The 26,344-nt window shown below is 42.3% G+C and overlaps 2 protein-coding genes across 3 annotated transcripts in view; both read left to right on the top strand.

The window, feature by feature from the left end:
- Positions 1-13,733, top strand: part of LOC141092459 (spexin prohormone 2-like) — a 50,615-nt gene extending 36,882 nt beyond the window's left edge. Inside the window, exons 1-5 of one of the 2 annotated variants that reach the window (XM_073578622.1) lie at positions 10,497-10,656; positions 10,735-10,812; positions 10,904-10,955; positions 11,880-11,966; positions 13,617-13,733. In XM_073578622.1, coding sequence (XP_073434723.1) covers positions 10,654-10,656; positions 10,735-10,812; positions 10,904-10,955; positions 11,880-11,966; positions 13,617-13,681 — 285 coding nt within the window. In that variant the 5' untranslated portion in view covers positions 10,497-10,653 and the 3' untranslated portion in view covers positions 13,682-13,733. Of the gene's footprint in view, positions 1-10,496; positions 10,657-10,734; positions 10,813-10,903; positions 10,956-11,879; positions 11,967-13,616 lie in introns of those variants that run through there. The other variant, XM_073578623.1, reaches the window with a different exon arrangement.
- A 4,023-nt stretch (positions 13,734-17,756) lies between these two features.
- LOC141092458 (spexin prohormone 2-like) lies at positions 17,757-24,119 on the top strand. The gene is made up of 6 exons (XM_073578621.1): positions 17,757-18,082; positions 18,163-18,237; positions 18,377-18,434; positions 21,193-21,270; positions 22,727-22,823; positions 23,836-24,119. The coding sequence occupies exons 1-5, from the start codon at positions 18,080-18,082 to the stop codon at positions 22,816-22,818; spliced, it is 306 nt and encodes a 101-aa protein (XP_073434722.1). The 5' UTR covers positions 17,757-18,079; the 3' UTR covers positions 22,819-22,823; positions 23,836-24,119.
- Positions 24,120-26,344: the final 2,225 nt, after the last annotated feature.

Here is a 26,344-nt window from a genome sequence, read left to right as displayed (position 1 = left end):
TAATTCTGGGTGTAGGACCTGTGTGACGTTCCCTTGTGAAGGAATTCAATTGACCTCACGCCACCGCTTTCAAAGGTGCAAAGCAAGACAGCAATGGAAGCTGGAATAGAAGTCTATCCTCTTCATTGAAGGGTTCTGCTCTTGTCTTGGACACAATGATACTGTTAGAAAAGCGCCAGTGCCTCTGCATGTGTCCCCTTCTCCCTCTGAGCAGGGACTCCGGCATGTTCCCTCACTTTGCCATGTTTCTCCAATCCCATTACAGTTTGCTCAGGCCATGGAATCTGCTGGTTCCCAGGCTTCTTCTGTCTCAGACCTGTACCAGGAGGTCTCCTGCCAGAAAGATCAGCAGGATAAAATCCTTTCGTACATTTAAACTATGACCACTCGCCTAGATACGCTGACAAACCCGGCTGCATCCGCAACTCCCCAAGCTGCCACAACCAAGGCCATGACCCTTCAGCCTGCAAACTATATTCCTAGATCCAACCCCATCTGTCAGTTCCTCCACGTTATGTCGATGACCCTACCCTACATCGGTGGTTCATCAATCAGTGCACTTTGAAATCTTAGCTCATCAGTTCGCCTCGGATGGGGCCAAAGTAGCTTTCATCACGTCCCATCTCACTGGCGAAGCTCTGGCATGGCTCTATCCATTATGGAAGAGAGGGGATCCTCTTCTTTCGAACCTTCTGACCTTGAAGCCTTCCGTAAGGTATTTGATGAGACTGGCCTCACTACTTCTGCATCATCTTCTCTTCTCAGGCAGGACCAGGGAAACCTTACTGTGGGCTAGTGCGTTGTTCGATTCCATACCTTGTCCTCTGAGCTCCCCTGGAAAAATGAGGCGTTGGTGTCCACCTCCTGGGAGGATCTTTCCGGGAGAATGAAGGACAAGCTGGCCAGTCGCGATATTCCCACCTCACTGGATTACCTGGTGTCTCTTGCAACCCGGATCGACATCAGGTTTCAGGAGCATTCCAAGGATGTGTCCCGCAACAGAAGACCTGTGTGCCTGGCTCCTACCTTCCAAAGGCCGATCTTACAGCAAGCCTCAGCATCCTTGCCAGAGTCCATGCAAATTGACAAGGTGACAATGGCCAAGCATCGTTAGGAGGGCCGTCGTGCCAAGGAAAGATGTTTCTATTGTGGCAGTCCTGAACATTTAATCAAATCCTGAACAGAGAAACCAGGAAACTCCAGAGCCTAGAGTCTGTTGGGGAGGCCATCCTGGGTAAGAATCACCCTTCTCCTTTGGTGACTGTCAGTATCCATTTCCTGTGGCAACATCCGTTTTGTTGAGTCAGACTACATTGACACTGGTTCTGCAGGTTATGTTGTAACAAGGTGGAACGGGGTGGTAGTTGCAGGCGAGTCTACTACGGAAGAGTCAGTCCACACCCTGGCCCCTTGCACATAAAACACAGACAGGACAGATACAGTCCCCAGGCGAGTTACCTCTTCTCAGCCAGTCACTGCAGTCCAGGCAATCAGGATCCAGGAACACAGTTATAATCCAACAGGGAAACTATTTATTTTTAGGATAAACGAGATAGAAAAAGGTAGAACAAATGGTTGCAGCAAATCTAATAAAACTTCCTTGTCTTCCCCTATTACTCTTCACCACCATATCAGTGGCAGCAATAGCAACAGTCCACAGTGACAACTGCCAGTCAAACTTCTGAGTGCTGATAGTCCTCAGCGGGGCACCACACAGTCCTGTGCCCACTTCACTGCCCGTGGGTCCGGGGCAGCAGTCTCTGTTCCCCTCCAAGGGTCCGGCCAGCTCCCAGCAGGGGAGCACAACCCGCCACTGGCACGCCTGCCCAGGCTCTGACTAGGAAGTAGGGGCTTCCTGCTCCCTTGAGGCTGCAAGTCCAACCCACAAATTAACCATTTGATGTCCCTAACCTAACATTACACAATACAGGTTCATAACAGTGCAAACACAAGAGACATCACAGCACATACATTACAAGACAATTTAAGGGGAACTCTACATAGTCAAACAATGCAAACAGAACATATCAATAATACGCATAGACTTCACAGTAAGACATTGAAGCATAGGTACACCCTCCGGGTACCGCACAAAGTGCACAGGACCAGCCCCTAGGAGACAGGGGAGGAGAATGAAGTTCTTTCTTTGTCACCTCCCTACAATGTCATCCAACAGGCCATTGTGGAGCGATATAAAATCCTGATCCAACATCTATAGGATCCAATAGTGGTTTCATCGGTGGATGGAAAACCTCTTTCCGAAACCATCTCTTTTGCTACCAAGCCTGTGGAATTTTGGGTAGGAATGCTACGCCCGGAGAAGATTACTCTTTATGTGCTGTTGGGTCTATCTCACCCTCCCCTTCTAGGTCTGCCATGGCTGCAAAAAACACAAGCCTGTCTTGGATTGGAAATCTGGAGAAGTGCTCTGGTGGGAACAAGAGAGCCAACAAAGTTGTTTAGTTACCATTCATCTTGCTCGATCTCCAGCCTCTCTATCTAATTTACCTGGCGTGCCTGCTGCATATTGGATACACGTTGATGTTTTCGACAAAAATGAGGCTGAGATGCTACCACTTCAAAGGCCATATGACTGTCCAATCGATCTTCTTCCAGGCCCATCTTTTCCACATGGTCAAATATACCCCCTGTCGCAGTCAGAAACATGAGCAATGTCTGAGTATATTAAAGAGAATCTAGCCAGGGGCTTTGTCCGAAAGTCAGCCTCCTCGGCCAGAGCTGGATTCTTCTTTGTGAAGAAAAAGGACAGCTCACTTCGACCCTGTGTCGATTATAGAATCATAGAATCATAGAATCGTAGAGTTGGAAGGGACCTCCTGGGCCATCTGGTCCAACCCCCTGCTCAAAGCAGGATTCGCTAAATCATCCCAGTCAGATGTCTGTCCAGCCTCTGTTTGAAGACTTCCATTGAAGGATAACTCACCACTTCTCGTGACAGCCTGTTCCACTCATTGATCACGCTAACTGTCAAAAAGTTTTCTCTAATATCTAATCTGTGTCTCCTCCCATTCAGTTTCATCCCATTGCTTCTAGTCTTTCCTTGTGCAAATGAGAATAAAGATGATCCTTCTACAATGTGACAGCCCTTTAGATATTTGTAAACAGCTATTAAGTCTCCTCTCAGTCTTCTCTTTTGCAAACTAAACATTCCCAAATCCTGCAACCTTTCCTCATAAGACAGGGTTTGCAGACCGGTCACCATTCCGGTCGCTTTTTTCTGAACTTGCTCCAGTTTGTTGATGTCTTTTTTAAAATGTGGTGCCCAAAACTGGACACAATATTCCAGATGAGGTCAGACCAAAGAGGAGTAGAGGGAAATAATGACTTCACGTGATCTAGACTGTATGCTTCTGTTAATGCATCCTAGAATTGCATTTGCCTTTTTTGCTGCTGCATCACACTGTTGACTCATATTCAGTCTGTGATCTATTAGTATACCCAAGTCTTTTTCACATGTGCTGTTGCTTAGCCCAATTCCTCCCTTTCTGTATATGCTTTTTTCATTTTTATTGCCCAGATGTAGTACTTTGCATTTTTCCCTGTTAAAAACCATTCTGTTAGTTGCTGCCCACTGCTCCAGTTTATTTATATATTTTTGAATCCTCTCTCTTCTCTAGTATTAGCTATCCCTCCTAGCTTTGTGTCATCAGCAAATTTAATCAGTTTACCCTCAATTCCTTCATTCAAATCGTTGATAAAGATGTTGAACAATACAGGGCCCAGGACAGAGCCCTGTGGTACTCCACTTGAGACATTCTTCCAACTGGATGTGCAGCCATTTACGTCCACTCTTTGGGTCCGATCAATAAGCCAGTTAAGATTATAGGGTACTTAACCAAATAACGATCAACAATAAATGTCCTCTGCCTCTTATCTCCATTGGATCGTCTAAAGGGTTCCAGAGTATTCACGAAACTAGACCTGTGGAGGGCATATAACCTGATTAAAGTTCGTCAGGGAGACAAATGGAAGATGGCCTTTAACACCTGCGATGGCCATTATGAGTATCGTGTTATGCTGTTTGGGCTCTGTAATGCCCCAGCAGTCTTCCAAGAACTTCTGAACAACATCTTCCGGGACCTCTTCTAGACGTGTGTAATAGTTTACCTGGATGACATCTTGGTGTTTTCTCTCAATCTGCCGACACACAGGAGGGATGTTCGTCAGGTTCTGCAGAGAGTAAGGAAGAACTGTCTGTACGCCAAGTATGACAAGTGCGTATTCGATCAGACCTCTTGTTCATTACTTTGGTAGGTCATCTCCGAGACCAGTCTGAAAATGGATCATGAGAAAGTGTTCGCTGTCTTGAAGTGGCCTCGTCCTGACGGTCTGATGGCGATCCAGCACTTTCTTGTGTTTGCTAATTACTATAGCCAGTTCATACCGCATTGCCAGTTCATACTTCTCCTCTCGGACTGCTCCAAACTCTGCGCTTACCTGAAAGGGAGCTAATCCTAGGATGTGGACTCCTGATGCTGATAGCGCCTTTGTCTCCTTAAAGCAGGCTTTAGCCTCCATCTCTGTGCTACACCGTCCAAACAACAATAAACTATTTTTTTCTGGGGATGAATGCCTCTTCCTCAGGTGTCAGAGCTGTTCTCACCCAGAAGTCTCCCTCCAGCTGGATGGCGACCTGCATTTTTTTCTCTAAGACTTTCTCGGCTCCAGATTGCAACTACTCGACAGGCGATCGAGAACTCTTGGAGATAAAACTGGCTTTAGAGCAGTGGCACTTCCTACCTGAAGGTGCAGTTCATTCTGTTATTATCTACACAGGCCACAAGAACTTGGCCTACTTGCATTCCGCACAGAACCTGAATCTACACTAAGTCAGGTGGTCTTTGCTCTTTGCCCCTTTGATTTTGTCCTCCATTTCTGGCTGGCCAACAAGAACATCAAAGCGGACACATTCACCTGGTCTTTTCTTTCTTCTGACCAGGAAGAAGAACCTCAGAGCAACATTGAAACCTCCAAGACGTTTACTGTCACTTCACTAGACCTGTCTTGGATTCCACCTGGAAAGACTGTTGTCTCTAAACAGGACAGTAAGCAGGTTCTTCACTGGAGTCACTCGTCGAAATTGGCTGGACATGTCAGACAGAAAAAAATGGCTCTCTTCATTTCCTGGCATTATTGGTGGACCACCCTGAGCAAGGATGTTGCAGATTTCATCTCGGCCTGTCCCTTTTGGGCCCAAAACAAGACTCTGAAGCATCTCCTTCGATTATCACCTAGGAGTTCTGTCATCTGGGTGATTGTGGACCGCTTTCCGAGATGGCCTTTTTCACTCCACTGTCCAGTGTCCAGTCTGCTCCAGTGCTTGATGTAAAGGTCATACTACATATTTTCTGCCTGCATGGTTTACCTTTCCATATAGTCTCTTGATAGAGGCGTCCAGTTTACATCTCGCTTCAGGAGGGCAACCTGTAAGCTGCTGAATGTCACTTTGGATTTCTTTTTGGCCTACCATCCATTGTCCAATGTACAGGTGGAACGAGTCAACCAGATCATGACCAACTTCCTGCGCATTTTGTCAATGGCCACCACAATGATTGGCTCGAACTCCTACCATTGGCAGAATTTTCACACAATAACCATGTAAGTGAATCTTCTTCTAAATCTCAGTTTTTTAAGGTCCCAATATTCTGTTCCCTGTCTCTACTACTACTACTGACATTCCTGCTGCCGAGTCCCTTGTCTAGGGCTTTTCTAAAATCTGGGAAGACACCAAGACCGCCTTATTGAAATCCTCTGAACACATGAAGAAGCACGCAGACAAGAGAGGTCTGGATCCACCTCTGTCATCCAGGTGACAAAGTCTGTCTGTCCTCAAAGTATGTCCATCTTAAACTACCCTCGTATATTGAACCCTCGCTTCATCGGCCTGTTCAAGGTTCTTAAGCAGATCAAAAACCTGTAGCCTATAAGTCAAACTCCCAGTCTCTATAAGGATCACCAATTCATTTCACACGTCTCTCCTTAAGCCTGTCGTCTTGAGTTCCTTCTTCAAAGATCCAGGTATCACTTCGGGTCCAGTCATCTCTGAGGACGTTTTCAAGGTAGAGAATATTCTGGCCACCAAGAGAGTAAGAGGAAAAACCTTTTTTCTTGTGGATTGAAAGGTGTTTGGTCCTGATGAGAGGTCATGGGAGCCCAGGGAGAACATCCATGCCCCTCACCTCCTGGAGAGATTCCTTCCGGGCTTGAAGAGGAGGGAGCGTAAATGGGGGTACAGTAGCACGCTGCCCCCCTCTCCTGGCAGGGATGCCGACTCACTCACTGCCAAGGCCCTGCACTCCTTCTCCTGCTGCTGCCCAAGTTTGTGCATGGTTTGCAGATCCCCAGGCACTGTGCTTATGGTGCTCACATGGTCCCGCCCTCCTAAAGGGACAACATGCACCATCCTAAAGTGTCCTCAGGCAACGGCTGGGAGACACTTATTGTTTAATGCACCTCTACCTGATGGGAGGTGTCTGAGCAAAGTGGCTAGTTAGTATTTAGTACGACTGCAAGTTGTCAGGTCCATAGTACCAGTCAGTTACCTGTTTTGTACCTGTCTATCCATACTTGTCTTTTGTATTCCAGTCTGCCAGTATATCAAGCTGTATCCGCCTGCACCAGCCTGCCTCTATATCAGCCGTGCCCGCCAGCATGAGCTTGCCTGTGTATCAGCCATGCCCACTAAAATCAGCCTCCCTGTATATCAGTCAGTAAAGAGAAAACAGCTGCACTCTGGGAAATTTTGATTTTCAATGCAAAAAAATTTTTATTGAAGACTCCACAGGGGAATAGTGCACTATTCATAGAATCGTAGAGTTGGAAGGGACCTCCTGGGCCATCTGGTCCAACCCCCTGCTCAAAGCAGGATTCGCTAAATCATCCCAGTCAGATGTCTGTCCAGCCTCTGTTTGAAGACTTCCATTGAAGGAGAACTCACCACTTCTCGTGGCAGCCTGTTCCACTCATTGATCACTCTAACTGTCAAAAAGTTTTTTCTAATATCTAATCTGTGTCTCCTCCCATTCAGTTTCATCCCATTGCTTCTAGTCTTTCCTTGTGCAAATGAGAATAAAGTTGATCCTTCTACAATGTGACAGCCCTTTAGATATTTGTAGACAGCAATTAAGTCTCCTCTCAGTCTTCTCTTTTGCAAACTAAACATTCCCAAATCCTGCAACCTTTCCTCATAAGACAGGGTTTGCAGACCGGTCACCATTCTGGTCGCTCTTTTCTGAACTTGCTCCAGTTTGTTGATGTCTTTTTTAAAATGTGGTGCCCAAAACTGGACACAATATTCCAGATGAGGTCTGACCAAAGAGGAGTAGAGGGAAATAATGACTTCACGTGATCTAGACTGTATGCTTCTGTTAATACATCCTAGAACTGCATTTGCCTTTTTTGCTGCTGCATCACACTGTTGACTCATATTCAGTCTGTGATCTATTAGTATACCCAAGTCTTTTTCACATGTGCTGTCACTTAGCCCTATTCCTCCCATTCTATATATGCTTTTTTCATTTTTATTGCCCAGATGTAGTACTTTGCATTTCTCCCTGTTAAAAACCATTCTGTTAGTTCCCCTGTGGTGTTTTCAATAAAAATAATTTTTGCATTGAAAATCAAAATTTCCCAGAGTGCAGCTGTTTTCTCTTTACTGGATAACCCTCTGGACTAAGTTCCAGGTTCAGCTCGCACCTACCTCATATCCACTGAGTGCATGCCTTGTCTGTATCACTACTGTATATCAGTCATGCCAGCCAGTACCTGCCTGTGCCCTTTTGTATACCAGCCTGCACCTAACTGTGCCTATCTACATACCAGTCATACCAGTCTGCACCTGCCGGTACCAGCTGTATTCTCCTCCAGGCCGTTCCAGCTACTTGTCCCTTGGGGGTTGGCTGCCATGCGTCCGAGGTCTACCCTGGTGAAGCACCTGATGTCCATTGGCAGCAAAATCTAACCCCACCATTAGGAGCTCTAATGAAGAGTCAGGTGTTCACCTAGTTACGCCCCTCCAGGCTCTCCTCGAACCACGGTACATTGGTTACGCCACTCCAGTTATGCCATTTCACTTTTAAAGTGACTTTGAGAGGTCTACATATTAGAAACCCCACATGCAAAAATTATCCTAACTTAAAAACTGTTCCCCATTTTTTCCACTAAAATATTTCTTTAACCCAAAGTTTTCAATGTCACAAGTGGTGAGAGAAAAAAATTAAAACTACAATTTTGAGCAAAAACAGAAAACAGAAATACCCCATATGGGTTTGGAAACTACTGTTCTGACAGAGTATAAAATGTGTGTAAATGCATATGGTTTCTAAAAATAAAAGGGTATGGTTTGTCCCCATAAATTAGCCCTGCTAATTCTCCCTGAAGGCACTACTCAAAATTGGGAAGTATGAGATGAAGATGTTATTCAACTGGACCTGAAACATTACTACTCATTCCAGTCAAACCAGAGGGCATGATCTGATCTATAGACAGCACTATTTCGGGGGTTTTGCCCCTCATCAGTATATATTCATTTTACTCGCTTATAAAGAACCATTATTTTCCACATCGCTTTAACCATTGGGGGCCCACAAATCTAAATTCCCTATCAATATGTCTTTGGAGTATCAAAGGAAATCCACACAGATTAAGGGAGAACTTAAAAACTTCTTGCAGATTATGCTTTTTGCGCTGCCGATCTCTGATTCCACTGTGCCGTCACGAGACTTCAAAAGCCGTGGGGATGATGCAGAAGTGTCATCCCCTTCCATCACGATAGAAGAGGTGATGTTTGAAAGGATCGGGGTGGCGCTGATCACAATCTTGATTCACCCATTGGACCTGACCTCTCACCTTCTGTGGCGCCCCTGAGGGTTCAGTCGCCACAGAGGTACTGCACTTCCTCCTGACGTGTGGTACCCCACTATCCAGGTAAGGTGGAGACACCTGACCACACTCCAACACTCACAACCCACATGCACACCAGTAGTGTAGCAGAGCAACCTTTGTGGCTCCCTGCTTGGAACACGAAGAGTGCTGGGAGGTGGGTGGAACTTAGACTGCACAAGAGAGCGGGAGAATATTAGGAAAGAGTCAGTTGGTGGGAGAAGATCCCCGGAGAGGGATGGAGTGAAGGAGGTGCTGCAGCACACTCCTGTGACCTGGAGCTGCTGGCACAGGAAAGAGCCATAGAAAGCCTGATTCTTCAGAGGGAAGAAAGATTAGTGCGGAACGTAAGGAGAAGAGAACTAAGGACTAGGGTCAGAGCAGAGCCCTTCCTTAAGTTTGAAGCGCAAGGCCAGAGTCCGGTCTCCGAGGTTGTATGGATACTGATGTTCCTGCAGCAGACACCGGAGGAATAGAAGTTGTCACCACTTTATTCCCATCTAAGACTTGGGGGCACAACAGCAACGTGGGTGACCCAGGACATGATAGCAAGGAGTCCCCGAAGCAGGCTACAGCTGTCTGCCATACAAGTAGAGTTCTAAGTAACATCAAGAAGGAGGAACTTGAGTTTAATACGCAACTACAAGTACTTCAGATTAGGCGCTAGTGTGGAGACGTTCAGAGAAGGCACATGTTGGAGGAGTGCTGGAAAGGTGTACTTTACCTTGCCTGGGAGTTGGCTGAGCCCCTGACCTGGAGGACACGGCACTGAAGCGGGCACCTGTGCGCACTAGACTGTGAGTAAAGCCTTTGGAACTACATGCCCTTGTGTCCTCCACTTATTCTTGCGCCTTGCACCCGGCTCTGCTACATCTACTCCTTCACACTATCTCCCCATTTACCAACCTCATCTACTCTGCCCTGGGACTACAGCTCCACCTGTGGGGAGCTTCAACATCATTGCTGCACCACACCATCTGTCCCAAAGAAGCAACCCTGCAGCGCTGGTCAAACTGACCAGAAACCACAGGTGGCGTCACGAATCATCCACTTATAAACTTTAATCAGCCATGCTTAACTCCCTTTTACATGGACGCCCAGGGCCATGGACCGGGTCACCACTACTGTGACACTTCCCTCTGCGATACCGGCCCGGTACCGAGTACCCCACTGCCCTGGCGGGCGATCCACTTCCATACGAAGGACTTTTTTTAGGGGTATGCAGGGACATCTATGAGGATATAAAGGGGTTGTAGGAACCCCACTTACATGACCTTAAAGGTGATGGGCATTATTTATAAGCCAAAAAAAAATGGTGAAATGTTCCTTCTAAACCATAGAAAATTATAATTACAGCATTTTGAGCTTGAAGATTTCCTATAGTCCATAGTGAATTAGAGGAACCAATGATGCGACTGACGCCAGAATGGCATTACACTGGAAAGCGCCTGTCACAGCCACAATTAATGATAATAGAGGAACACACAATTGCATCAGGATGTTCTGTGTTAAACTAATTAGGCCTAGGGGGTGTTAAGACCTTTCGAATGTACCGTGACGTGTTTATAGTCCAATTTGTGCCGTATAAATACATGTGCAGAAACTAAACAAGAGCAAGGTCTCCAGAACGTAAAGAGCCACAACTACAAACTGAATACCGCCGATTTTCTTACATAAAAGGACCGAGACTGCAAAATACATAATTGAGTCTTCATGAAAGGACTAAGCTACCTTAGATAAATAACTAGAACAATGGTGAGGATGCTTCAAGAAAATTAGGCCGTCGGCACTGATGATAACGCTTATTTTCATATTCAACATTTTTTTTTGTAGCGCACCCAAAAGGCGATTGCCTGGATATCTGCCATGTTCCTGATAGCCCTCGTAGCCGACAGTAGTGGAGGCACAAAGGTAAGAAAGCTGGATGGTTCATGCATGGACTTATTAGATGTTTGTGTGTGGATATTAGCGTCTCAGTCTATCATTCTATTCCTATATCCAGGTTTTAACTAGAAATTGGGGTCCGCAATCTACACTGTATCTCAAAGGAAAGCGTGAGTCAGCCTTTCATTTTAAAATCGGTTGAAGTGACAATAAATTAGAGATATTGTTCATTTCCTTCATTTTTCACTATTGTTATTATATGTATGGACATGTTGGCTGCCTTAGAATTCAGTAGAACTAGACATGTCTATGCTGCAGTTCACACAGCCATTCTCACAGCTTCTTCTTCCCCTGTAGAAGTTGACGAGGCGGGATCACTGACTTGGAATCCGGTTGGGCCATTAATGCACCATTTAAGGGGTATTCTGGTACAAGATGGAGTAAGTGGGAGCTTCTAGATCGGTAGAGACCCAATCTCATTCTCAGAATGGGGCACCTTTGTCCTCCATCAGCATGTAGCGAGAGTGTTCATGCTTGACTGCTACTTCACTCAATCTCCTTGGAACGTCCATAGAAAGCGGAGTGGGGTACTCAGCCGCTTCTGGGGTCCCTGTACCATTATTGAAGTAATAACCTATTAATGGACCTATGGATAGGTGATAATTTATAGAAATCAGAATACCCTTTTAAAGAAACGCTCCAGCCATCATATTATACAGCACTGCGCACTTACAATTGCTCATTTTGCCTTTCTACCCAGCGAATTCTTCTCTATTCTCTGATCTATGTAGAAACAGGAAGTCTCCTTTCCCTGCAAAAATCACTCCCCTCTGCTTCTTGTGATCCAGCTGCTCCCTCCTCTCCCCTACCAGGGACTTTTGCAGTGACTAATGACTCATACACGGAAAATAGATCTCCTGTTTCTACATAGAGCATAGAAGGATTCAGCTAGTCAGTTTTTAATCACATGATGTCATAGACCTAATGGGAAAGAGAAAAATCATCTGGGTAGAAAGGCAAAATGAGCAATTGTAAGTACACAGTGCTGTATAATATGATGACTGCAATATATTAATCATCCATTTTCTCTGTAGATGGCAGAAGAGATGTGCTAGAAATGGAAGATTTTCCTGTATTAGGACATGTCACCTGGACGAATGAAATACACAAAGGAGTACTAGGTACGTAGGTCGGAGGAATCAATAAAGTATATATATGTGTGCCCTGGCAGCCCCTGGGCAATAACAGTATATGGGCCCCTTGCAGTCCTAGAGTTCATCATATTGCTCGGTTCCTCCTGTTTTTGAGGTGGAAATGGGCTACCCGTACCTCTTGGGCACCTGTGCGGCTGAACAGGCTGCACCAATGTCCACTAGTGGTGAGCGAACATGCTGGGATAAGGTGTTATCTGTGCATGCTCGGGTGCTAACCAAGTGTCTTCGGAGTGCTCAAATAATATGTTCTAGTCCCCGCGGCTGCATGTCTCACAGCTGTTCGACAACCGCAACACATGCGGGGATTTCTTGTTTGTTAGACTATCCCTGCATGTGTTGCGGCTGTCGAACAGCTGCGAGACGTGCAGCCGCGGGGACTCGAACACATTATTAAAGCATGCCAGAGACACCATGTTAGCACCTGAGCATGCTCAGATAACACCTTATCCCAGCACGTTTGCTCATAACTAATGTCCACCCCTGTATGTGGGAATAAAATGCTATGTTGCTCTCTGAAAATTTTTGTTCTAAGTCCACAACATTTTCAAGATCATATATTGAGAGGCTAAAAATCTGTCCTGATGTCCTCCTATGAGATGTGTCTCTCAAAAACGCAGTTGAGCTCACAGAGCATTGCTTGGACTAGATTCAGATGTGTCTTTTGAGATCACAGAGCATTGCTTGTAATAGACCTAGACTCAGGTATGTCTTTTTCTCACCTATGTGCTGGATGAGGATTATGTAGAATTCCATGCCGGAGAATGTACTCGAATGCACAGTCTCTTCCAGAAGACCCCATCTGCCATATGCTCATGTGCCATTCCAGTATTAAAGGGAATCTATCATCAGATTTTTGCTATGTAATCTGAGCATAGCATAATGTAGAGGCTGAGAGCCTGATTCCAGCGATGTATCACTTACTGAGCTGCTTGCTGTCATTTTGATTCAATCCCTGTTTTCTCTGCTGCAGATCTAACAGTTCTCTAAATGTTGCGCTCTGTATAACCCCGCCCACACCACTGATTGGCCGCATTCTATGTACACTGCATCAGTGCTGGGGGGCGTGGTTGGACCAGGAAGCACAAGACACATAGTCCTGTAGTTATAATCTGCTGATAAAACACTGATTTTATTGAAACAGCAAAACACGGCCCCAATAAGTGACACATCGCTAGAATCAGGCACAGATTCCTTACAATGTGCTGCTCTTGAATAACATAGAGAAAACTTGCTGACAGAGTCCCTTTAAGGTAATTAGTATTACTTGAGCATGAAATAGAATAAGACTGTTCATGCTGAATTTAAAAAAATAAAATAATGGTCATTTAGTAAAAATAAATAGTGCTGGTGTTGAAAAGATATTTACTCAATCGGTCCAATCACTATATAGGTTTAATAAGTGACAAACCATTTTCTGAGCAAGTTCCCGCCCCCCCGTCTTCATAGGAAAATACACTTTTCTCATCAGGTATGGGGCAGCAGAAATAATTTATTAAACCTGGCTCTTGCCTCTTATTAGTAGCTAGGAGAAGCTATGGATGTGGTAGGTTAGCCCCAGAGAACTTCATGACCATTTGTGATCTAAGAATTATTCATTTATTGCTCTTCTTCTTTTAGGTTCGCAGGAGCCAAAGTCAATGCTGCAACAGATATACAAGAAACTAAATCTTTACAAATATTGACGCGCGAATACTTTGATTTTCCTTTCTTATAAAATACATGTTGTTTTCCTACCATTGTCTTCCTGTTTTCTGTTATCTCGTCAATGCCCCAAAAAATGCATGTCAGTAGGGAACGGCAGTGAAACATTAAACACTAGCATCTTACTATCTGCATTGGATCTTTTGCTTAGTGATAGGTATCATGTTCCCAGGTTGTAAGGGACCACAAACTAAGTAATTATTTGTTGGTTGCATGATGGTTCGGCCTGCAGCCAACTCTCCCGACATGTCCTGGCATCGGAGCACTCACTCTACCGATACCTCCAAGTGTTTTCTACAAGAGAGCCTCTAGAAGACTTTTCTGGTGGCAGTCTATCTCGCCTAGAAGAAAAGGATCAACAGTCTGAAATCAGACATACCGGATCCTTATCATCTGTTAGACTTCAGCCAACGCTTGTCTACCTTGTATATGGGTCTTTACTCAGTAGAAATGAGAGTAAAGATTAGAAGGATCCTGGTCCAGCGTCTATGTCAGTAATTCTTGGGTGCCCGGTGAACCACCTTCAACCTGTCGGAATCCCGGGCGCTCCTTCTGATTTGTAGACCCGGCAGGACATCATCATTGTGGTGTGACACATACTGTGATGAACTGATGGTATGAACAGCAACCAATGGCACCCAATGTCTGAGCAATGCATTCAACGGTACAATATTCTGGCAGGACCCCCAGTAGATTCATTTTATAGGGTGTCATTTAAACTTAAGTTTCTCATGCACTTAACATAGCTCTCAGATAACAATTATCTCTCCTGACTTTTCTTTTCATTGAACATTTGCGTCAGTCAAATGTTCATTTGTTTTCAATTAGGAGAGGGGCCAATATCAAGGAAAAAACAAAAGGATCTGGCTTTTAGGATGAAGGCCCCCATCCACATTAGGCTAGTGTCTGCCAAACCCGCTGATATTAACGGATTTAACCAATGGTCTAGTGTGGATAGGAGCTTCAGCTGCCTTATGGTTGAAAAGATGTTTATTGCACATGACTGATTTTGGACTGACGATCGCATTGTTCTTGTAGCAGCTGATGTGTCAGTCGGTGGCTTTCTCATAGAAAACACCGGAGTGCTCGGCCAAATGAGTGCTCCTGTATATGAGAGAGTCTGTTGGCTGAATGATCGGCCAAAGCTCCGTTATGTTGACAACCATCTAATGTGAATGACCGGCTTAAAACAGACGATCTTTCTCTCCTCCGACACCAACTGTCAGAAGGACTGACTCAACTGTAGGGCCACCACATTCAAAATTGTTGAGTTTGGTTGAGATTATTCTAATGTATATGAGGGCCTGTACACTCCTATTTGAGCAACCAGTATTCTACATGTTAGTGTGACGGGATTTTCCAATGGTCTATTATCTCAAGAACTTTAGCATAAAAGGAAAAGGTATACAAAGGGCCAAAATCGCGATAATGAAGTACGGTAAGTAGTTCTCAATATAAGGCAGCTTTCATTTCAAAGTAGACTGCCTCTAGTTCTAAAATCCATGGGCTACTTTCAAAGAAAAAAAAATCATTGTACTAGTATTATGTAAATTACATGCTGGGTGCAATGGGAGTAGACCGGAGCACCATTCGTCAGTCAATCTGGCCCTCACTTACTTGACTTCCCCGATGTGTCAGGAGCTGAGATCACAAGATGATGGAGAGGGACTGGAGCAGAAGATGGCGGTTTGGTAAATATATTACTAGGGTGAGGGAACATGGATTAGTGACACGACTTTGGTGGTGAAATAAAAAAGAATACTAGAGAGGTGCCTTAAGGGGTTAAAGGACTGTGGACATCAATTGTCCATAAGTGATGGAATATAAATGTGACATCATGCAGAACAGATCAACAGTATGATATCATATGGAGATCGGAGTGAGCAGGCAAGAACAGGCAAGTCAGCAATAGCGGTTGACAGGCAAGGCAAAATGGGACCCAGGCAAAGGGTCAGTCATTTATGATCACCTGATGTGTCCAGGGATGAGGAAAAAGCGTATTCAGAAGTACTGATAGAGCAGATGAGAACTTTCAGAAGATTCCTTGTATCAGCCTGTTCACCAAGCTGTGTTATTTTTATGTGTATGGGCCTACAGCCTGTTACGAATGTCCGCTTTCCGCAGAATCATCAATGCTCAAATATAGTGGGAGAATGAACTTTGTTAATTAGGACAGGTACCATAATCTGCATCATATCACGACATGGAGGATTACAAAAAGAAGCTTACAAAAACACTAGAATTTAGAGGAACAACATGGAAATTAACACTGTATGTCTGCTGTCTTCTCTAGATAGTCCCTCCATAGCATAAACATCCAGCTGTTGTACACTCCAACAAATCATAGCCTCATTTTTAGCACGTACAGTGGGACAAATAAAATATTTAGTCAGCCACCAATTGTGCAAGTTCTCCCACTTAAAAATATGAGTGAGGCCTGTAATTGACATCATAAGTAGACCAAAACTATGAGAGTCACAATGAGAAAACAAATCCAGAAAATCACCTTGTCTGATTTAGCAAGATTTATTTTTCAAATTATGGTGGAAAATAAGCATTTGGTCACCTAAAAACATGCAAGATTCCTGGCTCTCACAGACCTGTAACTTCTTCTTTAAGAGGCTCCTCTGTCCTCCACTCATTACCTGTAGTAATGGCGCCTGGTTGACCTTGTTATCAGTATAAAAGACACCTGTCCACAACCTCAAACAGTCTGACTCCAAACCCCACTATGGTGAAGACCAAAGAGCTATTGAAGGACACCAGAAACAAAATTGTAGCCCTGCACCAGGCTGGGAAGACTGAATCTGCAATAGGCAAGCAGCTTGGTGTGATGAAATCAACTGTGGGGCAATAATAAGAAAATGGAAGACATACAAGACCACTGATAATCTCCCTTGATCTGGGGCTCCACACAAGATCTCACCACATGGGGTCAAAATGATCACAAGAACAGTGAGCAAAAATCCCAGAACCACATGGGGGGATCTAGTGAATGACCTGCATAGGGCTGGGACCACTGTGATAAAGGCTACCATCAATAACACAATACACTACCAGAGACTCACATCCTGCAGTGCCAGACGTGTCCCTCTGCTTAAAGCCAGTACATGTCCGGGCCTGTCTAAATTTTGCTAGAGAGCATTTGGATTATCCAGAAGAGTATTGGGAGAATGTCATATGGTCTGATGAACTGATTGGTAGAAACAAAACTCGTCGTGTTTGGAGGAGACAGAATGCAGAGTTGCATCCAAAGAACACCATACCTACTGTGAAACATGGGGGTGGTAACATCATGTTTTGGGGCTGTTTCTCTGTAAAGGGACCAGGACGACTGATGAAAGAATGAATGGGGCCATGTATTGTGAGATTTTGAGTGCAAACCCCCTTCCATCATCAAGGGCATTGAAGATGAAACGTAGATGAATCTTTCAACATGATAATGATCCCAAGCACACCACCAGGGCAATGAAGGAGTGGCTTCGTAAGAAGCATATGAAGGTCCTGGAGTGGCCTAGCCAGTCTCCAGATCTCAACCCCATAGAAAACCTTTGGAGGGATTAGAAAGTCTGTGTCGCCCAGCGACAGGCCCAAAACATCACTGCTCTAGAGTAGATCTGCATGGAGGAATGGGCCAACATACCAACAACAGTATGTGGCAACCTTGTGAAGACTTACAGAAACCGTTTGACCTCTGTCATTGCCAACAAAGGATATATAACAAAATATTGAGAGGAACTTTTGTTAATGACCAAATACTTATTTTCCACCATTTGAAAAATAAATCAGACAAGGTGATTTTCTGGATTTGTTTTCTCGTTGTGACTCTCCTAGTTGTGGTCTACCTATGATGTCAGTGACAGGCCGCTCTCATCGTTTTAAGTGGAGAACTTGCACAATTGGTGGCTGACTATATACTCCCCCCCCCCCACTGTGAGTCACCTGGCTTCATTCAATCCTCTACGCCTGTATAAGGGTTACAGGTTACCTAATTCCCGAGGAATTGAGACCAGGCACAGCGGCGTGGACATCTTATTGTTTGCCTCTAGCAGCCCACTATCTGTTGCTATTATGCCTTTTTTGGGGTCCATGTTCGTTGATAGGACATCAGCGTAATTATGTACTGGAATAAAAGAGCCTGACACAGATCTGGCGCCTTGATCATTACTGGGGGATAAATGCATTTAATTCCCTCATACTATGCAGTGTTGTCATTCAACAAATAGGTGAATGAAAAGTCCATGACTAGACGGCGCTCATCCCAGCCCACCGGGGGTCCGCATGACTTACACTCATTAACAAGACATCCAAGTGTCTGACTGGTTTCTGATGAGGGAAGATCTGTCACATTGGCTTAGCCCACGAGAGCATCGCCTAGAATGGTAAGAAAACTCTTTTATACGTCCACAGCTTTAGGACAGATACAAGATTTCCTACAATCTCTTCTTTTTATATCTCCTAGACCGGGAAAGCTGTTCTGTTCTTCACCTGTGCAGTCTTCTTCTTTATTCTGTCTGAATCGATGTCTGCTCCTAAGGTAACATTGGGCACAACGACTGATACAGACTAGCCGGTGCAGTGTTACTTATAGATTTCTTAGCAGGCTCCTTTTTGTTTGTTTTGCTTTTCTTTGGTTGTTTTATTAATTCAGATTTGCATTTTGTTACTATCTACAGAATAAGTTGATGGCAAGAAATTGGGGGCCCCAATCCATGCTGTATCTCAAAGGCAGACGTAAGTGCTAGATGACTCAGAGTCAGAAACTTGTGACTGCCCGTGTTTAAAATATGTGTCTATGTATTTTTTGTTTAAATTTAAAAATTGCAACATTGAACGGTATAAAAAGTATAGCATGGGTAGATATATGATAGATGATGGATAGATAGATAGATAGACAATAGATGGATAGATAATAGATAGATAGATAATAGATGATAGATAATAGATGATAGATAATAGATAGATATGGGATAGATAGATAGATAATAGATGATAGATAATAGATAGACAGATAGATAATAGATGATAGATAATAGATAGATAATAGATAGATAATAGATGATAGATAGATAGATAGATAGATAGATAATAAATAGATAATAGATTGATAGATAATTCATAGATAATAGATAGATAATACATAGATAGATAGTTGATAGATAGATGATAGATAATAGATAGATAATAAATAGATAATAGATAGATAGATAGATGAGATGATAGAGAGATGATAGATAAATATGAGATAGATAGATAGATAGATAGATAGATAGATAGATAAAAAAAAAGGGCAGCACCACCAAAATTATACAATTGGTGCAAAGCCTATTCATCAGTGTCCAAACAACCGAGTTAATAAATCATAAAAATAGGCAGCACTCCAAATTAAATGTGAAAAAAGTGGATACTTTACTGATCCTCAGGTGGCCACCTGAGGATCAGTAAAGTATCCACTTTTTTCACATTTAATTTGGAGTGCTGCCTATTTTTATGATTTAGATAGATAATAGATAGATAACAGATATATGGATAGATAATAGTTGATAGATAGATAATAGATAGATAGATAGATAGATAATAGATAGATAACAGATATATGGATAGATAATAGTTGATTGATGGATAGATAGATAGATAGTTTAGATAGATAGATAAGTAGATAGATAATAGATAGATAGATAGATAACAGATATATGGATAGATAATAGTTGATTGATGGATAGATAGATAGATAGATAGATAGTTTAGATAGATAGATAAGTAGACAGATAATAGATATATAGATGATAGATAGATAAATAATAGATAGGTAACAGATATATGGATAGATAATAGTTGATAGATAGATAGATAATAGATAGATAGATAACAGATATATGGATAGATAATAGTTGATAGATAGATAGATGATAGAAAGATAGATAATAGATAGGTAACAGATATATGGATAGATAATAGTTGATTGATGGATAGATAGATAGATAGTTTAGATAGATAAGTAGATAGATAATAGATAGATAGATAGATAGATAACAGATATATGGATAGATAATAGTTGATTGATGGATAGATAGATAGATAGTTTAGATAGATAGATAAGTAGATAGATAATAGATATATAGATGATAGATAGATAGATAGATAAATAATAGAGAGGTAACAGATATATGGATAGATAATAGTTGATAGATAGATAGATAATAGATAGATAGATAACAGATATATGGATAGATAATAGTTGATAGATAGATAGATGATAGAAAGATAGATAATAGATAGTTAACAGATATATGGATAGATAATAGTTGATAGATAGATAGATAGATAGATAGATAGATAGATAGATAGATAGATAGATAATAGATAGACAATAGATAGATATGAAAACAAGAAGGAATCCTTTTACTAGCAGGGTGCAAGCCTGTAAGGTGACTGACTCTGTATCCCATCGTACAACAACCCTCCCATGTATGAATACCACTGCAGATCATTTACCACCGTACTTTGGAGTGCTGTCAGTTTTCTGGATAAAGATAGATAGATATGAGGATAGATAGAAAAAGAAGTCCAGTTGCACATTATAGCGATATATGCCCCAATGTATACCTTACACCTTGAGAGCAGAATATTGGGGGATAACTGTTCTTTATGTTCGGTTGCTTTATGTGGGGGTCATTTTCTACACCGTGACTTCTTTCTATTGTTGTCCTCCCATTATATAACACATCTTGGACTGCTTCTCGTCCAGCTTCCTCTACGTGGCGACGTCCGACCGTTATCTCATGTGACCGCACTTTCTTGGCGGCATGACAATGAATGTGATTGGCCAAAGCCCTGACTGACTACATCAGCAATCAGCCCCCCATAGACTCACTCAGTGATAGGAATCCCCTCCTCTAGGCTCGTTTTTCCAATGCTTAGATAAAAATATTAAAAAAAGGCACATTAATTTATTCAACACTTCTAAGGAACATATGCCACACTACTGATTCTAAAAAGTGGAAATTTTCTATTTTGACCCATGGCAGCTTCACCTGTAGTATTTCCCTTCCCACTGACCTATCATTTTTACAGGTGATACTTTCCAGATTTTAGAGACGCCCTTCACATTGATGGGACACTCATGATGCGTTGCTGAAAAAAGTTTCCCCACAGCCACGTTTCCTTTTCTTACTGCACCTCTTCCACACCCACTCTACGCCTCCTGAACCGGGGCTTTGCCCTTCCTGTCCACCGAAATGTCCACACAGTTCAATAGAGAGGTATATACACCGCTTCCAATGTGGAGGACCCCATGTAAGTGCACGTTCCCTTCCACTGAACTGTATGGTAAGTTTTCGGACTGGGAATCTGCAATGTGGGGGTCAGCGGATCCTTATTCTGCGGGTGCCGTCGAGTTATTAATATCTTGTGGATATACAATAAATACTAAAAAAAAATGAAAATATCCCTTTAAACCACTAAGATACAAATTTATAATGTTCCATTCCAGATGGGAGGAGGTTTGTGTCAGACTATGAAGAGCAATATCAGAAGCTGAATCTGGATACTTGGAACACAATTCTGAAAAGTAAGTAATCGATGATACCATCAAAGAAGCATTTAATTTACTGCTAACAGGAAAAGGAAGTACGGTAGTTCCACGACAGGTGTACACTGTAAGGCAGGGGAGGCAAACGGTGTGTGTTACTGGAATTGTATAGGGAATATAAAGTATAAGCAAAATGCCCAGGACTAAAAAAAAATCTAACAAAATAAGTCATAATATTCAACCTCATCAATTTATCCCCATGTCCCATTCTGGCACAAACTTTGTCCCTGCTGTTCTGTACTTCACAGTCTATAAACCCAGCTATAGTCACTTTACAGTTTAGGCTCACCACCAATATCAAAACCGTAGACAAGCCCTTTAAGGCTATCATTATTTTTAATTCCTTCTGGCCTGATATCATTTAAATGCTTACATTTGTTTTTCTCCCCTTCAACACGTGAATTACATGGACAGTGTCACACTGTGACGGTCATCGGTAAGGAAGGAGGGCCTCAAAAAACCTCTGGAACTGGGTCCCTAACTATCCCTGCCCCGGCGGTAGTCTTGAAGGTAGAGAGGCCTTGGTCTCCAACCTTACTTTGCTCCTGCTAAGCCCTAAGCTGTCCCCTCTCCCACCCCATGAGGCAAGGGACAGAAATGTAAGGTAAACAAGACACAAAGACAAACAGGGATAACAGAAAACCTCTATCGTACAAAAGCACTAACCAGCAATAGTGAGGAGAAAAGGGACAGGGAGGAATAAACTAAATTGGAAAAGGGACCAGGAGATGAGCACACACGTGCTACAGCAAACCACAGAGCACTACTAAAACAACTCTACTCCAACCACTTAGCTTTAGGAGACAGCACAAGACAAATCTTTCACCGGCAGGAACAAGAAGGTCTGATCAGTTTTTATGAGGCATGGGACAGAAATGTAAGGTAAACAAGACTCAAAGTCAAACTGGGATAACAGAAAACCTCTATCATACAAAAGCACTAACCAACAATAGGGAGGAGGATAGGGACAGGGTGGAATAAACTAAATGGGAACAGGGACCAGGAGATAAACCCACACGTACTACAGCAAACCACAGAACACTACTGCAACAACTCTACTCCAACCATTTAGCACACAGCACAGGAAGATGAATCTTTCACCTGCAGGGACAACAGGGACAAGAAGGTCTGACAAGTTTTTATAGGAAGAGGTAATGACCAGATCTGAAGCAGCTGAAATGAAGCTGCATGTTTCTGACCAACATAGAAAGGTTCGTAACCTCTTCAGCACCAATGGAAACTAATTTAGTATGGGACACAAATCACACCATCTCTAAAGAAGACCTGCGATTCATTACCCGACATGACCATCTACCGTAACTCCAGGTCTTCTAGGGGGACGTGACACCCTTGTGACAGATATCACGTCAGGAAGGGACTGATTATGAGACAGATGCCACTGGAGCCATTAAATAACGTCCATTTATTTTTCTAGGGTGTCTTTTTGTTTTTGGAACTGAAAACAAGTATACAAGGCTTCTATGGAATTTAGGTTTCAAGAGAAAGAAAACCCAGTGGGCTTCATAAATGAGGTATAGCGACTGTTTTACTACAGTATAGCGACATATTTTCTGAGATATGAGGCTGTACATTTATTACCATGTGTATTATGATTTTTTTTACATTTATTACACTACAGAATGACAAGGTATGTGATCCTACACATTTATTACACTGCTGTGTGCATTATATTAATGCAAAACAATTATTAGCATAATTATTATTATAATTTTTACAAATAAACTGCATTATTACAGTAACGACATTGTAGTATTAATGTGATGACATTCAATTATTGATATTCAATTATTGTATTGCGGTAGGAAAGGATATTATAAAAATGTTTAATAATTACGAGGCTGCAATGTGCCATTGTGTAATTTTTATTGTTATTATGCTAAACAATTACGGTATTATACACTGCAGCGTGATAGCCAAAATCACCAGGGTGTGTGAACTTGTGATCAGGGTCATTTGGATGTTTTGGGTTGTCATTATGATTTACAAAGAGAAAACACAGCAGTTTGACAATAAATGGCGTCACCCAACCACTAACCATGAGTGGAGGAAAAGTTTTGGTGTTATCATTCATATTCTCTGAAAAAAGGCCTAGAAAGAAAAAATTCTGCCGGGGTGTGTAAACTTTTGAGAATGGCTGTATAAGTGAGAAAAATAAATAAATCTTGAAATGACAGTGACCTTTTGAGGTGTGGTGCCCCCCCCATCCCACCAGACAAGTGGCAATGACACCATTGTCAATAAATATGTGCACAGTAAAGATCATTTTTAACATATAAATTAAAAATGTTCATATTTTATAGTAAATCTATCAGAATCAAATTGTAATCTACTCTAGATTAAAAAATACTATATCCTGCGATCATTTATTTTTCTAGGTTACAAAAGATATTTTCTGTGAAAAATAAGAATACTCGAATTTTTTCATCCCCTAAACACTTGGGTCTCACCACCCCGAACAGTATAGTAATTCTACTGGTAATAGGCAGTAAGTACATTGTAATCCACAACGTTTTCTTTCCGCAGCTTAATACACAATTGTCCAAGAACCTCGTATCATTCATCGTAGTAGAGACACATTTTCCAAAAAAAGAGGATTCAGCTACAAGTTTGATGCGTCCGATACACATGATGTTGACAAAATATGATGAATGAATGAAGACTTTTGTTTAATCGTAATCAAGAATGAATCATGAATTTTATAAAAAAAAAAAAAAAAAAAAACAATGTATATTCTCTTGTTTAAGCAAACAAACATACATTGCTGGAAATATATCAAACATCTAAAATAAATCAATTCTAAAGAAGCACTTGCTTTGAATCATGATTTTTTTTTTTCTTTTACTGTATGTGTCTGCTTGTATATTTTGGATTTTGAAACTCCTTGAGTAATATGTCCACCTTGACATCCTCCTGACTTCCAACTGAAATGGCCCCATTCGTGATCTAGTCATTTATAAAGCTTTTAAATCAACAGGGGGTGTGTGTGATCCATATATTATATTGTGCTACTAAGACATTATGAACCAGTCTGAGTCACTATGTCTCTCCGTATAGGGGGAAAAAAGTGACCAGAAGTAAGCACAATGACCATAAATTGAAGAAGTGTGGATGAAACGCGCGTCGGGGTTGAGGGACCATGCATTTGTTATAGCAAGTTACACAGCATGTGAATTTAGCCTGCATGTATTAAGCTCTATGTAGATTGATAAAAACCTCTTCCTTCAGATACTGGTTATACTGGTGGTGCTGGTAGTCCTTATCCATTGTATGATTGACCCATTTAGGACATTTGCTTTAGACACAGCCTCTATTTACGCACTTTAGAAGCACCTTAATTGCATACTGATTGTTTATACTTGCCATGCACAACTACTTTATAATACTTCATAACTGTTTTGAGTTAATTAATTTTACCTTTTATGGGAAAATATTCACACATATATTTTGTCTAACCGCCTTCATACATATATAGCAGCACCCTACCTATCTACTGACACCTTATACATCATAATATTCTTTGTTATAAATGTTTAACGGGGTCCCTAGCCACATGCCTCCCTCACATTAGATGCATTCATTTTATCTCTACATTTTTGTGATATTCTGTGCATTAATAAAGATTGTATAAATTATTTTATTCAATTTATAGTCATTGGGCTTATTTCTGGCCACTTTTTTTTTCTCCCTATATGGAGACACATAGTGAATCAGACTGGTTAAACTGTTTTTTAATTACAAAAGCTTTATGGCCACTTGTAAACCCGTCCTCTGCCTTCCCCGACACGGTCCGTCACCCATGCTTCTTGCAAATTCTGTCATCGTTTAGCATTTTTGACTCGACCATTTCTTCAAGTTACTCAAACCTCATCCTCTGTACTTTTAGGGGCTGATTCATGAATCAGTTTATGTCAGTTCTCTTGCGTAAGATAGTTTGAAATGTTGCAAATGGGACTAGAATTGAGCGAATAGGTTTGGAACCGATCATCAAACATACATTCGGCAAGAATATGGCAGATTCGGATTCGACGAATGTTTCCGAACATATTCGCTCAACTCTAATTACAACAGTTCACTGTATAGTGAGCAGTAACTGTAGAATCATAGAATCATAGAATTGTAGAGTTGGAAGGGACCTCCTGGGTCATCTGGTCCAACCCCCTGCTCAAAGCAGGATTCGCTAAATCATCCCAGTCAGATGTCTGTCCAGCCTCTGTTTGAAGACTTCCATTGAAGGAGAACTCACCACTTCTCGTGGCAGCCTGTTCCACTCATTGATCACTCTAACTGTCAAAAAGTTTTTTCTAATATCTAATCTGTGTCTCCTCCCTGTAGCAGCTCCCTGCTCCGCCTCAATTACTGGAAGAGAGAAGCTGCAGAGAGAATAAAACTTTATTTTCTACCTGTAGCTGCGGCTTCAGCAAGTCAGCTAAACGGGATTTTAAATGCTACCTGTAGTTGACCCCTATATCTACAGGTAAACAGTGTTTTCGAATATGACAGGTTCCTTTTAATTAGCAAATCACTTTTGTTTTTCTTTTATAGAAGGTAATCACCGTATAATTAAAATGGACACTGACTTGTTATATTGACACAAGCCTGACCTAGAAGGTTATTAGGAAAGGTGCCTGTAAGCATGTGCAGTACAAAGCACCAACCCCACCTTTTATGTGTGAAAAGATGTGCTCCAAATGACACATTTTAATCAATTACTAAAGGTACCAGTGTCCATAAGCTAAGAGGAACCTGCTCACATTGCTGTCTACCGTGTTGAGTGACAACTGTGATGTGTAGAAAGCCCATACCATGTACTGTCAAGCTATCTCCAGGTCAAAGCAGTGTAACACGGCTCGGGACCTTAGCCGTGGGTGAGGAACTCGACTTTCACGCCCGCCACACTACAGAAAAACAGGATTCCAGGTCGTGCGTGGTGATGTTGCTGTAGACATCTCCAGGTGCAGCTCTGCCAAGATATTTGTGGCGCTGGACCACCTTAAAAACCTTATGATGAGAAAACCAGACCAGTTAGTAAAAA

Source organism: Dendrobates tinctorius, unplaced genomic scaffold (assembly GCF_039654945.1).
Source record: "Dendrobates tinctorius isolate UK_male_01 unplaced genomic scaffold, ASM3965494v1 ptg000059l, whole genome shotgun sequence".
NCBI classification, from domain to species: Eukaryota; Metazoa; Chordata; class Amphibia; order Anura; family Dendrobatidae; genus Dendrobates; species Dendrobates tinctorius.
The sequence above is the reverse complement of the archived record's forward strand: the minus strand, read 5'-3'. Positions and strand labels throughout refer to the sequence as shown.

Coding starts and splice junctions, on each gene's coding strand:
- LOC141092458 (XM_073578621.1), top strand. Junction 18,435..21,192: donor GCTGTATCTCAAAGGCAGAC/GTAAGTGCTAGA, acceptor GTTCCATTCCAG/ATGGGAGGAGGTTTGTGTCA. Junction 21,271..22,726: donor TTGGAACACAATTCTGAAAA/GTAAGTAATCGA, acceptor TTATTTTTCTAG/GGTGTCTTTTTGTTTTTGGA.